General features: G+C 45.5%; 2 protein-coding genes across 8 annotated transcripts in view; both read left to right on the forward strand.

Moving 5' to 3' along the window:
- LOC149307510 (D-glucuronyl C5-epimerase) overlaps nt 1-7,851 on the forward strand; it is a 44,041-nt gene extending 36,190 nt beyond the window's left edge. For all 7 annotated transcript variants that reach the window (XM_089539320.1, XM_089539321.1, XM_089539322.1 and 4 more), the window contains one exon: nt 1,683-7,851. In XM_089539320.1, the coding sequence (XP_089395446.1) occupies nt 1,683-2,707 (1,025 nt within the window). In that variant the 3' untranslated portion in view covers nt 2,708-7,851. The remainder of the gene's footprint in view (nt 1-1,682) is intronic.
- A 1,583-nt stretch (nt 7,852-9,434) lies between these two features.
- LOC149307511 (membrane progestin receptor gamma-B-like) lies at nt 9,435-23,193 on the forward strand. Its single transcript, XM_089539328.1, has 8 exons — nt 9,435-10,107; nt 18,292-18,493; nt 19,152-19,279; nt 19,763-19,968; nt 20,150-20,276; nt 20,879-20,975; nt 21,171-21,312; nt 21,948-23,193. The coding sequence occupies exons 2-8, from the start codon at nt 18,443-18,445 to the stop codon at nt 22,196-22,198; spliced, it is 1,002 nt and encodes a 333-aa protein (XP_089395454.1). The 5' UTR covers nt 9,435-10,107; nt 18,292-18,442; the 3' UTR covers nt 22,199-23,193.
- Nucleotides 23,194-23,203: the final 10 nt, after the last annotated feature.

Consider the following 23,203-nt stretch of genomic DNA (forward strand, 5'->3'; position numbering starts at 1 on the left):
AAAGCCCCATGATAGGTTTGCTACAGCATTGCTATAAGTTGAGAACAACTTAAAGGCACACGACAAGAACAAATGTATACATTATAAAGATGCATTTTGTTTCATGATGAAAGGAGAGGACCTTCCCTCCCAGCAAAATTAATGATTATAAGCAACATTTTCTCTCCCGCCCCCACTGCCCCCGCTCTGAATGAAGACAGCCTCATTAATAGGGGCATAATGTATTTCCCCCAACTAATCGATAGCCATTAGAATTAATGAGTCCATTACTTTAAAAGACAACGAAGTAATTTCATCCAGCGCCTTAGGCTGGGGGTCTCTAAGGTGAAAGCTGTAAAAGACTCCCTTCTCTTTGTAGGAGGCACAACATCGAGGAAAGAGCTGTTGATGGAGCTCTCTGCTCTTGTTCCTCATGCCCTTTTATTGACGGCAGAGTAATCTTCCAGGACTGAGCTAAGATCTGCCAGTGTGCAGAGTGGATTTAGGTGCGCTTGAAGGCAAGGCAGAGCCAAGTTGCCCTTCAAACATCTTTGGTCAGAATCCCGTTACACATGCATAAAAATTCCCCTTCCATAGTAATTGGACATTTTTGTCTGACGTGGAACGTCCACATCCAAGTTAAGGTTGCAGAAGCAGGGTTGTGTTGGGGGTAAATGCACATTGCCCACCAGCGCACATTAGGCATGGGTGGGCATGCACATTTAGGGTTTGGTTGCAGTTGTGGAACATTGTCATTTGAAACAAGGATTGCATAATTACAGAGAGCTCGGTATATGGTGAGGTTTGGTTCCTTAACACACACCCCTCCCATAGATACCAAAATCCATGGAAGCTCAAGTACCGTTAGCTACAGTGGGGTATTAAAAATGGTGTCCCTTATATAAAAATGGCAACATCAAATTTTGCTTTTTGAAATTTATATATTTTTAAAATATTTTCAAGCCCTGGATACTTGAATCCATGAGTATGGAGGGCTGACTGTAATGTGTAACTCGACACATAGAAGTTTACAATATGGAATCCCAGTGTGGAATCTCGGTCTTTGTTTGCTTCATGAAGCTATGGGTCAGCCTTCTCCCTAGTATCCTCTCATGCTCTGACTCATGGAGTGAGTCTTACAGCAAAATTGGGCAACTGTGTGGATCCTGAAAGGGGATAATTTTCAGTCCCTGGAACCCTTGTGGAGGAGCATACAGAATACCCCCAAAAGAGGGGTGGGGAGAAGTGTTTTGTCCAGTGTTTCTGGGTAGCAAATAAAAAAGAAAGAAGCTGAAATCATGACTTATTTCCAAATCGCTATCTCTCCCCACAGAGAAGAGCCATTAGAGAGCCTCTGGTAAAACATGCCCTAGACTAGAGTTAGAAGGTGGAGATGCCAGTCACTTCACCCCTCCACCCCAGCCCCAAGTGTTTTCTCAGAAATAAAACCCCAAAGATGCTCCTCTGTCTTTCTGAATCTGGAATGAAGCTTTGTTTGGAGTTGTGCACTGCTTCTGGTAGCTTCAGGAGGAAGACTTCTTTGCCACAGGAAGCACCAGAAGCGGTTCAGAATGGCTTGGTTGTGTTTGGGCTTTGTGTAAACATGATGCACACACATCCTTATTACTCTTTTAGTTTCTTGCAAAGAGATCCCTTGTTTTCCCTTCTAAATAGATCTACACATTTCTTTTCCTTACTTTCAGAAAGCTCTGAGGGAGCATCGCTACAGCTGGGGAATGCAAAAGATTTCATTATTTCTTTTGATCTCAAGTTCGTAACGAACGGGAGCGTTTCGGTGGTTCTGGAGACGACCGAGAAGAACCAGCTCTTTACCGTGCACTACATCTCCAACACGCAACTGATCTCTTTTAAGGACAGGGACATTTCTTACGGCATCGGGCCCAGGACTAGCTGGAGCACAGTCACGCGAGACCTGGTGACGGACTTAAGGAAGGGGGTTGGTCTCTCCAACACGAAAGCGGTCAAGCAGACCAAAATCATGCCCAAGAAGGTGGTGAGGTTGGTGGTGAAGGGCAAGGGCTTCATCGACAACATCACTATTTCCACCACGGCTCATATGGCCGCTTTCTTCGCTGCCAGCGATTGGCTGGTGAGGAACCAGGACGAGAAGGGCGGCTGGCCCATCATGGTGACCCGGAAGCTGGGAGAAGGCTTTAAATCCTTGGACCCAGGCTGGTACTCAGCCATGGCCCAAGGACAGGCCATTTCCACCTTGGTCAGGGCTTACCTGTTGACGAAAGAACACACCTTCCTTGGTGCGGCCTTGCGGGCGACTGCACCTTACAAGCTCCCATCAGAGCAACACGGCGTGAAGGCCGTCTTCATGAACAGACACGACTGGTACGAGGAATACCCAACGTCGCCCAGCTCCTTTGTGCTGAACGGGTTCATGTATTCCCTGATCGGCTTGTACGACTTGAAGGAGACGGCCGGCGAGAAGCTGGGCCGGGAAGCCAAGCTCCTCTACGACCGGGGCATGGAGTCCCTGAAAGCCATGCTCCCGCTGTACGACACGGGTTCAGGGACCATCTACGACCTCAGGCACTTCATGCTGGGGACAGCGCCCAACCTGGCCCGCTGGGACTACCACACCACCCACATCAACCAGCTCCAGCTCCTCAGCACCATCGACGAGAGCCCCGTCTTCAAGGAGTTTGTCAAGAGGTGGAAGAGCTACCTGCGAGGCGGCCGGGCCAAGCACAACTGAGCCAAGCAGAGCTGGTCAACCAAAAAGGGTGGTGGTTTTTCTCCCTTGGTGGTGGTGCTTGGGAACGGACACAGCTGTTTTGTAAAGATGGTGGTGGTGTCTCAAAACTCTGTGCGTGCGTGCGTGCGCGTGTGTGTACTTGTGTGCTTTTTATAAAAGAGACTCTTGTTTTCAAAAAAAGAAAAAAGTGATCCTTAAAACCCATCCTTTTAAACAATTGCATTCCAGTGGTTGAATACTTTAGAGCAAGGTGGGCATAGGGCAGGCCATATGTGGCCCCGGGCACCACTTCTCTGCCCTCACCAGTCCCCCAAACCTGTCCAGTCCCCTCCTGTTTAAAGGAAAAATCACAATTTTCAGGCAGTTTTTTTAACTAAATCCTAAAGCCTCTCTTGAAAAATACCCCCATCCTACTTACCGTGAGCATAGCAGAACTCTTTACTCTTCCAAAACATCTCCATTTTTCTCTACTGTCTCTCACCAAATGGTGGGGGAAAGTGACTTGATGTCACTGTGTTGCCATTTTGAGAGGGGCTGCAGAGGAAAGAGGGGTATTTGGGGCTCGGTGTGTGTGGAAAAAGGCACCTTGGTCCCCCATGCCATTGCCCTGCCCTTCTATATAGCATTGGAGGTGCCATTTCTAAGCAGGTGTCCAACAAGAAGGACCGAATCAAGGCTTAGTTCACTTACAGTGGTCCATCATGATTTGTGTGCATTATACAATATGTTTGTACTTCAGACAACCTTTAATTTTATGGGGTTTTTTAAGGCCAAAAAAAAATTACAGAAATCATAATTGTTTTTGTTTCCCAGTGAATTTGGGGGGAAATGCTAGAATATACCTCTTTTAAAAAAAGAAAGAAAAGAAAAATATAATTCCTATTCCTTTGAGCCAAGATTTTTACAACTGTGCGTTACCACGACAGAAGCCTATCTACTTGTAACCCAGAGTGTGAAGGTTGTCTGTTTTTCTAAATATATATTTTCCCCTTTTGTGGGGAAGTTCAGAGCTGTTTGGTTAAAGATTCTGTATATTGAGACGTTTTTTCAGAGATTTGTTTTCTTTAGAGATGTACCGTTTTCTAAAGATACGCTTTTGGGGTTGATGTTCCACCAGGAATCTCTGCGAAGGCTCCGCGAGGATAGCGAGGAGGACTACGCAGAGACGCAGACACACACCTGTGTTGTTGTGTGGCTTCCGTTTTTCCTTGCCAAAGTGTGGCTTGTGTCGGAAGCGCCTGGTGGATCACATCTGCGGCCCTTTGGGATATTTTCGTTCTGTAAGCACAACCGGAAGCAGGACTGCACAAAAATGGGGCCATCTTGTCTGAAGCTGGTTCTGCCGTCTCATGTTTTTAAGTTCTGCTAACACCTTTTCCCCCATCCTATTCTTCCCCTTGATATTTCTCATTGAAAGAGTTCTCTTTTTCCATTCCTCGCGGGATTTGGAACGGCTACTTTCCATCCTTGGTACTTGCTGAAACTAAGTGCAAATTATTGGAGGGAAAATGGTCACCTTCATTTGCACTTTTTCTTCTCTAGATTGTGAAACTACAAATGATTGTTGTTTAGTTTGCTTTTGCAGTGTCTTTCATTTTGGCAAGATGGATCAAGTATTCAGAGCTGATTGTCCTAAGGCAGAGATTCCCAAACGTTGGTTCTCCAGAGGGTCTTATCTTCTCTCTGTCCAGAGCCACAGCATGGGCTTCTTTGTACGTTCCCAATCCCATAGCGCCCTGAAATGGCTCTTCAGCATTCCTACCCCACTAAAGATTGACAGGTCACGAAGGACTAGTAGCAGTCCCTTAAGGGTTTCCTTTCAGGTATACGACCATTGCACAAGAACCTTATATCGGTACAGTTCCTCTCCTCTGGTCGAGTGGTTTCGCTCAATCCGTGACAACACTCTTTGGCTGCTCTGCTGTGAACCCAAATATTTCAGTGGGTCTTCTGCTATGTTACAAATCCTTGGAGACTCAGGAGGAGAGTTGCCTTGGAGAGGGACCCCAGTGCCCCCAGCATCAACCCTTTGCAAATTTCTTGTACTCTTCTCTCCATTTCTTCTGCTATAAAAAATATATTTTGTTTTGCAAGTGTCTTCCTGGCTCTTTGCTGCTGAGAAGCTGATGGCTTGAGAAGCCCAGTCTGTACAAAAACATCTTGATAATGATCTGGTCAGGAAAGGAGAGCCTGAAAGGCTTTTTATTCCTATAGACACAATTGCCACTGAGAGGTATTTTTGGAAATTGCCTGACTACTCCCAAGCAAGCCAGGTCCATAGAGACGTTGTCGGCCTTTTAAATATACTCTGTGAGCTTTGCATCTCACACTTAAGATGCCTTCCAGCATAATTGGGCAACTCTTGCTGGGAATTTTCTTTTCTCCCTTTTTCTTCTCACATTGTAGTACATACAGGATACCAAAAGTCCATCAGTAGTCTGGAAGGATGTTAGAAACTCCTGGGCGCCTGAGCTTTTCAGGGTGTTAGAATTATATCACACACATTTGTTTTTCAGAGTGTGATGCCATCTCTTGGGAGGCTTCCAAATCTTTCCCAGTTATTTATCCTTCTCTTTGGTTAAATGTGCATTTGTTTCCCCCGCCCCATGTCATGTTTCTACGCAAGTCTGGGAAAACACTAAATTGCTTCTCGGCACTAGAAATATAAAACCAAACGTTGGCGCTAACACAAGAGCACAACAGTTTTAGATGAGGGTGGGAAACTGCGTATGAGCCATGGGTCGACCTCACCCCAAGGGCACCGAAGTATCTTCCTTTCCCTCTGCTTCACCTTCAAAATGGTGTTAGGAAGTGGCATCCCATTACTTCATGTCACCATAAGGAAGGAAATGAATGTATTCAGCAGGAAGTTAGAGAGAGGATGCATTTGTCCGCATGCGTTTCAGAGGGTTTGGGTTAAGATTTTTACCCCCAAATCATAGCAGTTTTTTAAAAAATGAATGCATTCAGGTACCCCAAAAGTGGAGGCAGCGGCCCTGTGCAGCCTATGGGCTACGACTTCCACACTCCCGGTTTACAATAATCATGGTGCTAGCAATTTGGAAAAGCATTGAATTTCTGGGCACTATTCACTGCACCCAAAGTAGCCCACCTGCTTTCTTGCTTTGTTCTTCTTTTCCAGAGATCTGGGTATGAATCTAAGCAAGAAAGGACCGGTGCCCTTACAGAATAATGTAAAGATGCACTTCTTGGAGGTGCTGTATGTCAGGGATTGGCGTTGCTCTCCAAATGTTGAAGTGCAATGCCCCAAATCCCTGATAGTTGAATTCATTGGGAGTAGTGGTCCCAACTGCATTCGGAGGGCTGTGTGTTGTCTGTCCTTGCTGTGTATGATTTGTGAAATTTTGCAGATTGAGGTTTGAGGGTCAGATATGTATGCAGCCTGCTGAGAGGAAGTTAGTGGTGTGGAGTGAATTCAGATAATTGTCGGATGGATTCACATCTTGGGAGAGCCAGGCCTTGGGAGTTAGCCATCTCTGGCGCTGTTGAGGTCCCTTCTTTGGGTGCTGTGAAAGCAGTCTGGAAAGGCCCACAGTTTGGGGTAGCTCTGAGCCTTGGATGCATGATGCCAAAGTGTATTGTGCAGAATGAGTTGTTTTGCACATCATGGCCATCCAGATTCTGTGCAAACATCCCTGGGAAGCAAATACTGCTTTAGTGATCTGTTAGTGCCTTAACCATGCGGCCATAACTTTCTCTTGCAGCTGGGAAAGATTTAAATAATGGCTTTGATGGTTCTGGGGTTGTTGCCCCCTGTCTGCCCCAAGTGTGCAAAGGTTTGTTGGTTAGCCTGAGAGCAACAGTTGGGACAAAGAAGACTTAAAGGTATTTGAATTGTGCCATCAGCCACTGCAGCATCTCTTGGTTTGCTTGCATGGGGCTGGGCTCACATCGTCACCCATCGTCCACAGCATTGTGGCCCATTGTAGCTCCAGGTTGGAAGCAGCAATTGGATGGAGGGTGGAGAAAGCTATTTCTCAGGCTAGTGTCTTTGAGGATCATCTTGAGAGAAATGGGAATTTCAGTTGTGTCGTGTTTTGGTACGGTGTCTATGGCATGGCGTGACATCCCTGATGGTTTTGAGCATCTTTTTACATCTCCTTCCATCTTTCCAAATCTTTGCCGTGGACTCGCCTTCCCATGCAGGGTGCCCCTTTCCCTGCCTTTTTCGGAGCGCTATATCCGCACCAATATGGCACTAGGTTCACGAAGAGTTGGAAAGATGTCAAAGATGGTTTGAGAAAACCATGGCTTAGCGTTACTGCAGGTGAAGATTTGACTTCGTACTGTGTTTTGGATCCCAAAAGAGGGGAGTGGAAGCAGAATTCATGCAATGGGGAAGGGGAAGGTTTGGGTTCCTGCCTTTGGGCATGGGCTGTCTCCATGCTGAACTTTTTCCTATTTGTGTAGGGAAGTGGGCGAGGGGCAAAAAGCAAAAAAGAAAAATTAAAGTTTATTAGTGTGTGTGTGTGTGTCATGGGGAGTATTTTGGGTGCCAGAAGCGATACAAAAGCATGAAGTCTGGTATGCTGGGATTTGGAGAGCTAGGCCTTGAGATCCCTTGTTGGCTCAGCCTTTTTTTCCTTTTGCGCCATGGTGCCAAAATGTTTTCTCACAAGAAACAAGGTGCATGTTGGGAGATGCAGTCCAGTAACACACAAGCACAACCTTTGGCGCGCAGCTATTTCCCTCGCCTTCCTTACGAGGCTCACCGAATGCTGCTGCTTTTCATCCACCTTGTAATTGTCTTTATTTTATCTTTGAACATTATTGTTGTCATTATCCCTCTTGTTGTTATTATTTACTTGCTCTCTCTTTTTTGCTTGTACATGTGGGACTGACACCATGTGTTAAATATGCAATAAATTGTTTACAGGACGCGCTTCGAAAGGCGCGGAGTCCTTTGTAAAGCTGTACAGACTTTGTGGTTTAAGCACAATGTGCACAGGTTAGTTTTCTATAAGGCGAAACAAGGTTTTTTGCAGCGGGAAAAGCCCTATTATGTTTATATATATATATATATACATACGAATATAAATATATATATAAATATATATATATATATATTAAAAGAAAAGCAAATGAACAAAACTTTGTGCTTCATGTAAAGCTGCTTTATAAAATTGTAAAATAAAAGAGTTTTTAATCTTAGCTGGTGTGTGTGTGTGTGTGTGAATTGTCCAAGGCCCAAATGTTGGCCTCAGGAATTGTGTGGCCCTCCAGATGTTGTGGGACTGCAGGTCCCAGCAGCCCCTAACCAACCTAACCAAAGCTGAGGGATGCTGGTAGTTGCAGTCCAACCACATCTGAAGCAATCTGGCCAAGAAAATCCAGTGATGGGTTTGCTTTTGGATCACCAAAGTCGGAAATGAAGGCAACCCACTTTTGGATGTCCAAGGGGTTGTAAGGACCACAGTATTTGCATCCCTGTTGTGTTTGTGAGCATAAGATGGCGGAGAACCATATAGAGTACCTTAATCTCCTTGGTGGAAAAGTAGAGGTGAGGAATTAAATCACATTTAGGAGTCCTTTGGTCTCCCCAGTTGTGCTTCCACACTGCAGAATTAATGCAGTTTGACATTGCTTTAGCTATCATTGCTCCGTCCTATGAAATCCTGGGATATGTAGTTGGTTGTGGCACCAGAGCTCTCTGACATGGAAGCCTCAATATCTCACCAAGCTGCAAATCCTAGGATTTTATAGCATTGAGCCGTGGGGGTGAAAGTGATGCCAAACTGGATTAATTCTGCAGTGTAGATGCACCCTCATCAGCCTCTGCCACTGATCTTTATCCATTCCGGGAACAAAACCAAAAATGTCTCGTTCTCTTCAGATGACAATATTGATTTTCTTTACTGGGAAATTTGTTAAGGAGAGGTCCATGCGGAAAAGGGGATTTAAATATGTTGTCTTGGTGATGAATCTGACTGTTTGCTGCTCCTTTTGTGGCGGAAGGAGATGCGTTTGCCATCTGCTGGGAATGATTGATCGCTTTGCCTGAATAATAATAAGAGCTCAGGGGGGCTGCATATTAAAGAGCTGCTAATTTATTGCAGCTCCAACCAAAGAAAGAGAAGCAGCAGCACCTTCAACTGAGAACGATGCCTTGGGCTCTCCAGGTTTTGGACAAGACCGGCTTCGGGCACAATGAGAAGCCTGTGCAAATGTGACAAATGTCAGGGGTTAAAAACAAGGGTCCTGATCCTAAAATCCTAGGATGGGATTAAGGTTGGAGTTCGATGCAAAGAGAGTAATATGGTGTTAAGAGGCAAAAAGTGGTTTTATTCTAAGTAACAGGACAGCACATCCATGTCCATCCATCCATCTGTTCATTTAAGGGATTTATACCCTGCCTTTCTCCCAAAATGGGATTTTGCACCTGGAAATGGATATGGAGGGTGGGAAACCAAACAATTGTTAATACGTTAATTGTTTTAAGCAATCCGTTAACTACATCAGGAATGGGCATCTGCCTTGGCCAGGTTTCTTGGTCGTTGTGGGTCTTTGTTTCTGGCTGATGGCGACCCAAAGGCAAACCTGTCATGGGGTTTTCTTGGCAAGGTTTGTCCATCTTGGCCCCCTCCCCAAATTATTCCCTGGGCTTTATCTCGGTCCCTTTTGGAGGGTGATCGAAGGAAACGTCAGCAACCAGCTCTTGAAAAATTATTTATAGAGGCGCCTGGGTTTGCTCAGCTGGCATTTTTGGATGAACGTCCAAAGCCACAGAGGTCAATGGGGTCTCTTTCTCATGCAACAGTCATGCACGGATTATCTATGGATCCTGTCCATTGCAAGATTTTCAAACTCAAGTGAGGCAGAAGTGCTAAAGGCTGCAGCTGAGCCGGAGGTAAAGGTAAAGGTTCAGCATCTGATGGAAGCAGTTGTATGGGAGATAACCAAGGTCCGGCATAAAAACTCAGCGGCTGAAATGAAAACCTGTGGGTTAAAGCTTGGCTGAAGAAGCTGGAGATGTCTCTGGGCAGCTCCCTGGCCAGACTGGGGAGGTCAGCCGGCCAACTTGGCCCCCAGACTGACCAGTGGCCCATGTGCCCCTGATAAGGCCGCAAGGGCTGCTTCTGTGCATGTAGATTACCACCCAGGAATGGCCAGAGGGGGATGGAGGGAAGAACGGACGGATGGATGGATGGAGAGCTATTTATGGGCTGCGCTTGGCCAGTGTGCCTTCTTTGGGAAGCTGAATGGAAGTGCTGACAGGGCAGGAGCAAAGCCACTCTGGCCTCCATGCGTGGCCGGACAGGCAGCAAAAGCGCACACTAGTCGAGAGAGGAGAGGCAGATGACCACTAACCACCCTTTTCTCCTCCCAGGACACAGCTGGACATCTGCTTCGAAGGCCAGAGGAAACCCAGAGGAGGAAAGGTAACCCCAAGGGGGGTCAAGGGGTGGGAAGTGGGCAAAGGGGCATTTCAGAGCCAGGCCACATTCTTCGGCCAGGATTCGGAGCAGCTGGGGTCAAGTGCGCATGTAAGCAAAAGCCAAGGTGACCAGACACTGTAATGCAATGTTCAAATGTATGTAGGGAGATCTTGCATCACCTTTGAGACTCACTGGAAGGAAGAAGTTGGCAGCGTGGGTTTTTGTAGACTAAAGTCTACTTCGGATGCATATGACCTGTGATAGGTTTGTATCAGGGTTGATATAAGTTGGAAACGACTCAAAGGCATGCAACGACAATGACAAAATGTTGTTGCGTTGGGAAACTAAGGCCTCGGGCGCAAGCGCCTTTCCAAAAGTCAAGCAAATTTCCTTGCAAAGTTTGAAAATCACAATTTTGCCTTTAGGATGGGAAGGAGAGGATGGAGCGCGCAAGGGCTCCACCTGCAGCACATTGCACATATATACATTTATCAATGCACTCAAAGTTGCTCCACTTTGAAACTTTCAATAAAAATGATTTAATAATAAACCAAACCAGTTTCGGTTTAAGCATAACTCGGCACGCTTTGAGAAACTGTTGCTCTCTGTTCTTTATCTTTCCGCACTTTAGCAAATAGGAGTAACAGAAGTGGAGCAAAAAGGAAGGACTCCTTTATTTTTTCAGTAGCAAAGAAAAGAGAGCATCGTCTCTGAACAGAGTTCTGAAGCAGGTTTTCAGGCTTTTTGTGGGACACGGGAGGTCCACCCTGTTTTTGTGGCCTTTTAGTTTCATCCTGTTCTTGTTTTGCAACTTGTGGAAGGTTAGAAAAATATTCGGAGCTGCCTTTTCGCGGCATCTGTAGGTTTCCACTGGCTCAGACTCGTCGCACCGGTTCTTCCAGAGCCTTCAAGGAAGGCCAAAAACTCATTCTTCGGGAGGTGCTGGGTTCGGATCCTGCGTTCCCTTTGCATGCCTTTGAGTCGTTTCCAACTTTTGCAAACCTTAATGCAAACTTATGTAAATAGGACATTATTCCTGGCAAGGTTTATTCAGAGGGTATTTGCCTCTGTTTCTGGGGCGTCTTTGGATTCTTGCCGTTGCTTCTGCCTTCCTGCTATTATTGTACAATATCCTCCCAGAGCCAGGATTGCTAAATAACCCCAGAGTTATGAAAAATGTTGTTTGGAGCTGTTGCATAATTTGGTTGAAGGTCTACCGGTTGCCAGTGGTGCAAGATATTTATGAGTGACGGTTTCTGGGGAAGGCCAGGACGGACATCTCCTTTAACCCAGCAATGATGTGCACTGGAGGAATGGCCAGTTTCGGTGCCGGTTTGGAGGACACCGCGTCCCCATTCCACCCCGATTCCATAGTCAGAGCCTTATTATTAACCTTTCTCCATCCATCTGAAACCAGGAGGACAATATTGTGGAGATACAACTTTGTGCCCACAACACAATTTCTGCCGCATCCTGTCCCTTGGCATCCTATGCCATCCATCTTACGCTGCCTAGGGCAAAGGTTGGTCCTTTGGTCATCTGAATGGTTCCTCCAGAAAGACCTTCTGGGATGCTATTGGTATCTTAAGCATGCAAATGTCCCCCTATGGAAACATTTGGGGCCGATGCGCAGCGTCCGCTCTCTCAGCCTCAGGGCTAGGCAATGGCAAACCTCCTCTGAACAAAACCCTATAGGAGTCGAAGGCTTTCAAGGCTGGCATCCATGGTTTTTTTGTGGGTTTTTCAGGGTATGTGGCCCTAAGAAGAGTCTTCCTTCGCACGGGGAAGAAACTCTTCTAGAACATGGCCACATAGCCTGAAAACCCCACAAAAAACCTATAGGGGTTTATCACACCGGGGCTAATTCCGGCATTAGAGAGCGATTAAAGCGCTTTTAAAGCATCCTGCAAATGAAGCAGCAACGGCCAGTAATTGCGCCAATAGCTATCACACGCAAAGTGATATCGGAAATACAGTGTCGCTGAAATCCTGAAAATAAAAAAGATGCACGTTAACGTTTCTTCATGACCATTTTAATGGCGGGTTTTAATGGCGACGTCGTGTGAAATCGTTTTGCGTAATTACATGATTTTTTTCCTGGGATATTCACAGGATAAATTCCTGTTCTCCTTCGTGTGATAAAACTCCTCTTTCTGGTTGCTCCATCCTAGCCCTGCATGCTAGGATTCCCCTTGCAAAGTAACCACAAAGCCCATGTTCCTTTGAAGCAAAAGGTGGATGGCTGAGACCCCCTTGGGCTCCCCAGGAGTCCCTTTTTCTGGCCAAATAAAAAGGAAAGGCGGATGGCTGCTTCCAAAAGCAGAATGTCCGGTTTTTGAGTCGGTTGCGCCTGTCGCTGTTTGACATCCGCACAATACCTGCCACTCAAAATCAGATGCGAACTTTGGGGCCGTTCCAGTATTGTTTTCAGGGTAGAACTTTGACCACAAAACCTGCCTCGGTTGCCCAGCCCTGGCTTAACGCATCGGCCGCCCAAGGATTTAACAAAGCCTGGCTTTAATGCTAAGATGTCTCAGACAAAAGTCACGCAACGGTCAGAGAGATACCAAAAAAGGAGAATTAAATACATGGCAATCCATGTGGCATGAAACCGGAGCATACATGGAAATGCATCTTCATCTATAAGAACTTTGGGATGGCCTTAGTTTCAAAAGTGGCACTTAGGTTGGAAAAGGAACATGGGCTTTGTTGTCGTTTCCATACATTCCTAGAGGAATCCTAGCATGCAGAGCAGTTTCTTCTGGACTTACTGTTACGCCAAGGGAACTTGTATCACCAATAATAATAATAATAATAATAATACATTTATTTATATCTCGCCTCTCCGGTTCGATCGAAGCAACTACCAATAAGAATCAAATACAGAATACAATAAAATACCCAATAAAACCCCATTATCCCTCCCTCCAACACAACGCTTAAAATACCCCATTAACAGTAACAATGGTAAATAATATCCAATGATGAAATAACAGAAGGCGATGGGCATGAGCTTTGGTTGATTTTTTGGTCTATTATCTCGGATGCATGCTTTGGAAATGTAACTTCACTACACCGAAGGAAGTTCCAAAAGCAATTACTTACAGGTAACTATGTCAGTTGGAAATGGTTGCTTCCAAACCTTTGACTGTTTGCAGGTAGATATGTCTACCTTTACCTTTAGATATGTCTCTGTGGGTCTGTCTCCTTCCTGGGAGAAGGAAGGCACTCTGCACATCCTCAGAAACCCTAGAACAGGGGGGAGGAGGAGGAGGAGGAGAAACTCTTGCTCAGATGGGCTTTTATGGTCATTAAAAGTGACAACTGTCATGCAGGACAGCAGCCATTTCCTTCTCAGGATGTATCTACGCTGCAGAAATGGTGCCAGTTTGATATTGCATCAATTGCCATGGCTCAGTGCTATGGAATCCTGGGATTTGTAGTTTTGTGAGAGACTAGAGAGCTCTGGAGCCACAGCAAACTACAAATCCCAGGATCCCATAGGAGTGCGCATCTGCGTGAAATTTTTGCTAAGGCATGAAATACGCCTTGTTTTAACAATGGAAAGGTCCTCTCTCTCGTTCCATTTGCAAGACCTTTTTCCGCTCTGGAGCCGCAGGGAACGCAAAGGTGGAAATGCTCATTTTGCATCACCTTTCAGGTGTCCTCTATGGAGCAAAAATGGAGGGGAAAGGGCCAGAGAAGTCATGTCCAGCTGGTTTTGTGTTTGCTTCTGCAAATACAGCTCCCTCTCCTTCCCTCTGTCCTTCGCCGGCCGGAAAAGTAAATGTATTTGCAGCGACGGCTGCGAGAAGTTAAGTTTTATGAGGCTACGCTTAAGCATGCCTTGCTGGAGGGAAGTGGAGCCTCCTTGTCCCAAGGCACTAGATCTTGGAGATACCTGTTGCAAGAAGGAAGGAGGGATTATTATTCTTTCAGGTCCTCCCTATGCTCTTCTTGCAGTAGGTTGCCAAATGCCTGTTCCTCCTTCATGCCTTTGCCTGGTCCAGTTTTGGTGGTGCAGCCCTTCATATCTTCAAGGCGTAACTATGGGGCCAGTTATAGGGTTGTTCTGAATGTAGGAGAGCCTGTGGTTTGATCACTGGACTATGACTCTGGAGACTGGGTTCGAATCCATTGGGTGACTTTGGGCAAGTCTCAGCCTCAATGGCTGGCCATAGCAATCCCCCTCTGGACATATCTTGCCAAGAAAACCCTATGGACCTTATCGTACGAGGCACTTACCGCGCTGGAATTGTGGCCCAAATGCTTCAGAAGCGCGGAGGTGGGATCGCCGGTGGCGCTTCTCAAATGTCATTGAAGCATTGCGCTGTTCTCCTGTCGCCAAAGCCTTCACGGAGCAGCCATTTGTTGCATGACGTCCGATCCCGTTATTACGGAAATGGCTGCTCCGCGAACGATTTGTCGATGGGAGAAGAGCGGGACGCGCTTCAATGACGTTTCAGAAATGCAACCGGCAATCTCACCTTTGGGCCACGATTCCAGCACGGAAAGTGCCCTGTGCAATAAGGTCCTAAGATAGGGTTGCCTTAGGGTCGCCATAAGTCGGAAATGACTTGAAGGCGCACAACACAACACACAAACACACACCTCTCCCTGATTCCTAGATTCCTAGAATCCAAACTGCTAATGGCCCATCAATGGAAAACTGTGGATCTGGTAAACTCTAAAACTAAAGTGATGATGATAAACATAATAAAACAGCCCCTTCTTCCCCAACAATTAATGTGGAGTACAAAACATGGTCTCCTCCAACGTAAGCCTAGTTGTCACGCAAGATGCTGTACGAGATCGCAATGGGTTTGGCTTTTTGGGCCAAACGTGAAGATTGTTGCCCGGGTTTACGGGTGAATAATCTCCTAAACCCATTTGGTGCCATGCCATCTGAGTCATTAAGAAGTTACTCATTAACGCTTTCCAAGTTCTTGCCCAGAACGGCTGCCTTTTTTCCCCTGCAGGTGCCACTTGCTTGGTTGTATTTTTAAAAGGGCTGCGGGGAGGACACCTGAGCCGTCTTTTTTATATCTCTGCGGGCAAAGCAAGGACGTTTCCCATGGGCGAAAGTCGCGGCGCATGGCGGCGCATTCCTCCTCTCTTAGCAGGAAGGATCGCCTTCAGGGCTGGAGGGTTGCAAGAGCAACAGCCGTCTTTCTGCAAAAGGCAGGTGTGGCTGTGTGTTTTGGGAAAACCTCATGCTCCATCCGTATCGCCCTGAAAGGTTGCGCCTCGCCTGCGCCTCTGGAGATATAAAAACCAGGGAGAGAAACTTCAGAAAGTCCAGAAACCCAGCAAGTCTTGCAGGTCTGAATCTGAGATCCACCGAAGACGCTCTTGCGCCAAGGAAGGTATGTGCCCAAAACGTTGGCTAAGAGGAGGAGCAAGACTTTGGAAATGATTTCAGTATTAAAGAGAGATTAAAGCGCATTTTAAAGCATCCTGCAAATGAAGCGGAAATGGCGAGCAATGGCGTGAATGATCATTGCACGCAATTGCGCAAATAAAGCGATGTCGGAAATGCATTGTTGCTGGAATCCCGGAAGTAAAAAAATGTGCATTGATGCTTCTTTGTGACCACTTTAATGGCGGGTTTTAATGGCGACGTCGTGTCAAATTGTTTCGCATAATTACCCGATTTTTTCCTGGGATAAACTCCCAAACTGCTTCGATCTTTGGAGAGGCGAGAAATATAAATAACCTCTATTATTATTATTATTATTATTCTGTAATAAACTAATTTGACAGATTTGGTGGTGAATTTAAAAGAAGGCAGGAGTCTTGAATTGTGAGCCATGAGTTTCTGGCTTTGAGTATTTCCTTGGCAGGGAAGTTTCGGGGAGATTTGTGTAAATTTACAGCGCTATATAAATAAAGCTCAATAATAATAATAATAATAATAATAATAATAATTTTGGTCTCTCCGTCTGTAAAATGGGTCTCTGCCTTGCGTTCTGCAGGAATGACACAAGGTCTAAATTCCCAAAATTATTATTATCATCATTATTGCCGTTGTTTATTTAAATAGTGCCATCCACATTCATGGCGCTTTACGACCAGAATACAACATTTATAACTATTCCAATAATACAAAATATTAAAACACAATACTAAAAGTATGCTGGCTATTGGCCATAGTAAATGGATTGAACTGAATACTGAAAGGAAAGGTATAGATGCAATAGTAGGCAAAGGTTGGCGTGACAATATAGGTAACTTACTTAATAGAAAGCAGTAACATCAATATTTCCAAGTCTTAGTGCTGAGATGCACCTTCCAAAGTGGACCATATTATGAATACTGGGTTTCTCTATTGCTCAGCATCTGTTTTTGGGATCTTTTGGGTTCCTTGGGAGATGCTTTAATTGGGGTCTTTACAAAGAGAGGATGCAAGGAGATAAAAACAAAAAGGCTTGAATGGAAGGAATTGGACTTTCTTTATTTCTTTCGTTCTTTCTTTCTTTCTTTCTTTCTAAAGTAAAGAGCAGAGGAGCGCCTGATCGAAGGTGTGGCTGAGGTATGTGGCTTCTCCCACCTTGTGCAAATTCTTTCCAGTTCGGCAAGGGTTTGTGGCCGGCTTCTGGCCAATTTCAGAGCTCTGGAGCTCAGAAATGTTGTGGTTTTGGGTCAACGATAGTGTAACTTTCCAGGAAGAAGAGAATGGGGTTTGCCTTCCCAATCCACCCAGTAGAACCATAGAACTGGGAATTTCATCCAAGGGTCATTTATAACCTGACCCACTGGGTGGAAAATATCCACAGCGAACGCATTCAAAGTAGTTCATGGGGTATGCATTTAATTTTATTATGGCATTCAAAGACCCTCTCCAAATGTGTGTGTATAGTTGTAGGAAATCTCCCCCGGTTCTAATTTTTATTGGGGATGCTTCGATTGTGAGTTCCTGCATGGCAAACAGGGTTGCATTGGATGGCCCTTCTTCCAACTCTATGATTCTGTGGAGTTTTATCACACGGGACGGAAAATGGGGTTTAAACTGGGGGAAACCCACCAAAGCAGAATGATTCTGAGACGATGTCCAGGTTGACACAACATTAATTTGGATAGAAACTGGAAAAGACATGCAAAAGTGCCATTGATTTTCAGACACGCATTAACACAACATTAACCTGGACACAACGTTGACAAAACGCAATTCTTTTTACTTTCAGAAAATCCCGAAAGTAAAGAAGCGGCTGGTCTTTCACCACTTTCTGTCCAAGTTAATGTCGCATTAAATGCTGATTAATCCCCAATTTGTCTGAAAATCAACCCCGCTTTTGCGTGTCTTTTTTTGGGTCATTTTTGTGTTTTAAATCTCGTTTCTGCACGAGGATTTCTGCCTCCCGTGTGATATATTCCTATGAAAAGGAGATCCATCCCCAAATGATCCCAATCCGTCAGAGAACGCGGGGCCATTTCCCAAAGCCAAGGGTCAGCAAGGACAATGCGCTTGACCCTCATGCTCAATGGGTGAATCCAGAGATTTCCATCTTCTTTGGCAGACTCCTCCATAACATTCAGCGCACTTTGCAGAATCAGCATCCTTTGGCTTTGTTTTGCAAAGCTTGCATCCTGTTTTTGTTCAAGTGGCAACAACAGAATACAATATAATGTACAATTCAGAGCTGGGCTTCAATTCAGAGCATGTTCCCTTTTTTTGGACTACAGCTCCCAGAATCCCCTAGCCACTTTTGGTCCTCCAAAAATATTTTGGACTTCAGCTCTGGAGCTCTGGGATCTGAAGTCCAAAAAACACTTGGAAGGCCAAGGTTTGGGAACCACTGGCATTTTATGGCACCTCATCCTCCTTTGCGTCTGAGATGCCACTGCAGAGAAGACACTGCTTTTGGGGTCTTGCTACAATATTTTGGAGACGGAGGGGGGACCCTCTGTTCCTTGGGGCTTTGTTTTCCTTTCCAAAGTGGGGCATGGCCCTATTTTTGTCCCAGAACAAAGGAATCCCCAGAATGTGGGTGTAGCTGAAACCCACAAATCCTTCCTCGACACGCCTTGGTTTGCTTGGACCGTTGCCTGCGGGTTGAAGGTGAGGAGGACGTCTTTGGGTTGCTTTCGTTCCTCCTATGCTATGGCAACCTCAGTGACACTTGGTCCTCCCTCCCTCTCCCTCATATATATATTTATATATCTCCACTTCTGGGTTTCTGCACGCAGATCTGAAGGAAGTTGCTTCAAGCAATAAGAAGGAACAAGTCTACAGTGAGTCACTGATGGAAACGTAGCCAAGGCTGGTCTCCAAAAGCGGCCAAGTCCTTTGCAAGGAGAACTCACTCTGCATCCCATTCACCTTCCATCCATTTGCACCATGCTGAGTTTGAAGCTGCCGCGTCTCCTCAATATTAACCAAGTCCCCAAAGTAAGTAAATTTTGGATAGCGCCTTGGTCCAATATGCGCCTAATCGATCTATATGTACATTTGGGATTACTGTGTATACTCATGTATATACTCATATATGTGTGTGCGTGTGTGTGTGAAAAACTGAGTCCGTTTGCTCCCTTTTGTAATGGGAATGATGGACGTGATTCGAATACGACTCGGGAACTCGATCTGAGCCAGATTCGCAGCAAGATTTGTTGCTTTATAGCCCAGTGGGAATGGCCCCTAAAACAACAACATTGCGTGATTAAATATCTCTCAGCATGTGCAGACTTTCTTGCCTTCCAAATTTTGGCAGTGGAGACATCTGGCGGACATGGAGAAGAAAGCCGCCCAATTCAGCCCCATAAACGTAATAAACATAATAATAATAATAATAATAACTTCAGATATGCCCCAGAGTGGGGAGGATGCTGGTTTCTCTTGGTGGGATCTTGCATAGGATTGCCATCTTCAGCACTTCTTGGTTCATGATTTTTTCCTTACTAGAAATAAAAACCAAACCAAAATGGTGAAAGTAGGGCTGCATCTGCACTATAGAAATAATGCGGTTTGGCACCACTTTAATTGCCATTCATTCTGAACAGCTTCATACTGGATCCAATTCATCCAGATGCTCTTGGTCTCCCTTGTGCAGGTTTTCCGGGAGCAGGGCATCCTTTTCGGGTACCGACACCCAAAGAGCTCCGCCACAGATTGCCTCATCAGCGTCTTCCAAATGACCAATGAAACCATGAACATCTGGACTCATTTCTTGCCCTCCTGGTAATGTCAACATGTGCGCATGGATGTGCTTCTATCTCTCTGACTCTCTCTGCACAATGTTTTTGCTACCTTGATGCTTGCGTCACTGATGAGACATTGATGTGGGGCGGCTCAATCCTGGATTATTCAAGCATTGTTGGCCATTTAGCAAATTAAAACAAAAATCCACCAAACAGCAATACCTTTATTTGCCAACCGAAATGCACAATACACTACTTGCAAGCTTTCGAAGCTCCACTGGCTTCTTCTCCATTAGGCATCTGCAACACAATTCAAGCATCTTACGTTTGCTTTGCAACATCTTGCCTGATGAAGAAGAAGCCCATGGAGCTTCGAAATACCTGCAACAAGCATATTGCGCATTTCGGTTGGCTAATAAAGGTATAATTGTTTGGTGGGCTTTTGTTTGATAGTCGGGGGATAGGGGGGATTAAATCCACTCTGGGGACAAGTGTGTCACGCAGATTGCTGTTGATTTCCCAGGTACTTCCTATGGAAGCTGTTGGCTTTCCTCTATGGCTGGGATGCCTGGAGTGACCGCTACACCTGGCCCTTCGTGGCCTACCTGGCCACCTGCTGCGTCTACCCGCTGGCGTCCAGCTTCGCCCACACCTTCAGCACCATGTCCAGCCGCGCCAGGCACATCTGCTATTTCTTCGATTACGGCGCCCTTGCCGCCTACAGCCTCGGTGAGGTCAAAATGCAACGCCAACGGGTCTTGACCCTTCCAGCCCTTGGCACTGTGACTCTCTACTTCATTTTGCTGATTCCCATTCCATCGATGGGATTTGCTTACATGTTTGCTCCATGGTACTTGGCACATCATGGTTTGGGCTCCGTTGTGACCTCTTCCGTGGCTTTTGTTTCCAGGCTCTGCCGTGGCTTACTCTGCCTACGTTTTCCCAAACGAATGGGTCGGCAGCACGTTCCACCGCTACTACCTCTCCGTCGCTGTCCTGAACACAATTTTTAGCACAAGCCTCTCCTGCTATTCCAGGTATGGTTGGCTTTCTCTCCCAATGCAGAAATATAAGAGGTTGGGGAAAATGCTGTTTTCACATAGACTTGACTGATGTGGTTGCATCTGCACTGCAAAAATCATGCTGTTTGATGCTGCTTTAACTGCTAGGGCTCAATGCAATGGGATTCTGGGATTTATAGTTTTGTGATATGTTTAGCCTTCTCTGTCTCTGGGGCCACAATAAACTATAAATGCAAATACTTGCAGTGCAAAAACAATTGCTCACCTGCTCTGTCCATAGTTTGCTTTACATTCTATCAAACTAGGGTCTGTATTCCTATCTGGATAATTTGTTTGTAATTGTACTACATTAGTGTCGTATTACTTCCTTCCCCTGTGTATGTGTGTGCATATAAGACTAGACAACTTTGGTAGGGCTGATTCTTGTGTTGTTGTTGCTTTATTTTGCAAAGTGACACTTATACTCCTGGTGCTATATATGATGATGATGATGATGATGATGATGATGATGATGATGATGATGCATAAAGCTTGACACTTCATGAGTTTCTGCCAAGGACAATCTTGGATTTTCTTAGCTGTTTGCTTAAGAGATTTATTTTTGTTTTTCAATCCAGGTTCGTTGAAATGGAGCACCCGAAGCTCAGCAAAGCGATGCGCACATTAGCCTTTGCGTATCCCTACATGTTCGACAGCATACCTCTCTTCTACAGGGTAAGCTGGGGTTTTCAAAAACAGTTTTGTTTAAAAGTCTCCATCTGTGCAATGCTTTCCACGTTGCACAATTATAGAGGCTTCATACCATTTGAACTTCCATGGTTCCAAATCTGGGATTTGTAGTGTCATGAGATAGGACTCCCTTGCACTATGGCTCTCTTGCATCTGAACGCCCTTCTTTTTCACGTCCAGTTGCACTTGTGTGAGGCGAGCGGCTGCCACGAAAGCGTGGTCCCTGTCCACTACAAGCACACTGCCCTGGCCTTGCTCACCTGCTTCCTTTTCGCGACACACTTGCCGGAGCGTCTTGCACCCGGGCTCTTCGACTACATAGGTGAGCGTGCAAAAAGAAACGAAAAGGCTCAGTCCTCTTCCAACGTTCTGAATTGTTTTCCATTTGCTAAAAATGACCCTTTTGCTTTGACACGCCTGCGGGATTTGATTTTATGGGAAAGAGCTTATATATATATATGTGTGTGTGTGTGTGTGTGTGTGTGTGTGTGTGTGTGTGTGTATATATATATATATATATAGAGAGAGAGAGAGAGAGAGAGAGAGAGATGACTTGTGACTCGTCTTGCAAGGACACAATCCGCTCTTTGGACCCCCCCTGAAATTCAGTCTTGCACTTTGCACCCCAAGTTGGGAACCCAAGGTTTAATGCTTAATTTTTGCATGTTTCTAGTGGCGTTATCTGATTTAATTTTTGTAAGAGAGACAGCATGGGGTAGTGGTTTGAGCATTGCACTCATTGGGGTTCAATTCCCAGTTCGGTCATGAAAACCTACTGGGCGACTTTGGGCGAGTCACACACTCTCAGCCCCAGAAAACCCTATGATAGGTTTGTTTTAGGGCTGTCATACGTTGGAAATGGTTTGAAGGCACACAGTTTTTCGTAAGCCACCTAGCCAAGGCTGGAGGAAAGGCAGAATAGTAATAACTGCAGTGTGTTTCTTGCATCTTTTGCAGGGCACAGCCACCAGCTCTTCCACATTTGTGGGATCATTGGCACCCACTTCCAAATGGAGGCCCTTCTGACAGACATGTCCCAGCGGCGCGAGTGGCTCCTGGCCGCCTTACCGGCCCCTTCCTTCTCTCAGACCATTGGGCCGGTCGTGGCGTCCACCGCGGTCAACCTCCTCATCATCGCCGCTTTCGCCATGACACTTTATTCTGTGCCAAAGTTCTCCAGGAGGAAAAGCAAACGCCGGAGCGACTGACACTTGCTTTGGACATTATTTTTGCAAGCCGAACTATATATGGACATTAACAGAATGGAGCTGCTGTATTCTCTGCTTGGAAGGATTTGGGGCCATAGCTGAGAAATGACTTAAAGGGACATTTTAAAAATTAATTAATTCCACTTTTGTATCGCACTTTTTAAAAAGTTGGAAGTTGCACTTGATTGTGGAGTGGCTCTGAAGTGACGAAGCTGACCGTTCGAATGCCTTCTCCTAAAGCCGGAGGACTCTGTGAGGACTCTGAGTAACTCCAAGCACTGAATTTTGCAACTGTAGTAGTTAAGTTGCACAAGGTTATGATAAGGGTGACTATTTATCTAGATATCTTGGTTTGCACTGTGGAAACATTAATCCCTTTCCATGTCAAAGAGGCCTTAAAGTAATTTTATGCAACTTATATATACTTTGAACTAGAGACAGGATTGTGAAGTATAACTAGCTATAAGCATATATGCACCAATATTTCACAGATTAAAACTGAGATATGCATGTAGAAGACACATGAGAATGTGGTTAAGATGGCAAAGGTTATTAATGAGGTTGCAGCACTTTGCTTTTGCCTGATTCTGTTGGGAAGAGCGAGATCCTTCTCCTTCCTCTCTTCTCCTCAGAGTTTTCTGAATGCAAACTGTTTTTACACTTTGAATTTGGTTTGCAGCAACTGAAATAAGATGAGGACAAAGGGGTCAGAGGAGAGAGAAAGGGGGCCATTTTAAAAGCAGCTGGGAAAGTGGGATGGCAGAGGGCAGAATTGGAATTGGTGCTGCCGAACCAGAGCACTTACAGAGCATATGGTGGAAGCTGTCTATGGCACAGTAATGATGATGATGATAATGATGCACAGACTTTTGCAATTCAAACATTTGCAAACCATTGTCAAGGTTTCTTCCAAATCGTTTCTCTACATTTATATTTTTATAAACAGCCTCTGCCGAGGTTTATTGCATTACAGGCACTTTGGGGGTTCAATAAATGAAGGCATAA

Source organism: Sceloporus occidentalis, unplaced genomic scaffold (genome assembly GCF_023333645.1).
Source record: "Sceloporus occidentalis isolate IW3139 unplaced genomic scaffold, rSceOcc1.0.p SCAF_9, whole genome shotgun sequence".
In the NCBI taxonomy this organism is placed as follows: domain Eukaryota; kingdom Metazoa; phylum Chordata; class Lepidosauria; order Squamata; family Phrynosomatidae; genus Sceloporus; species Sceloporus occidentalis.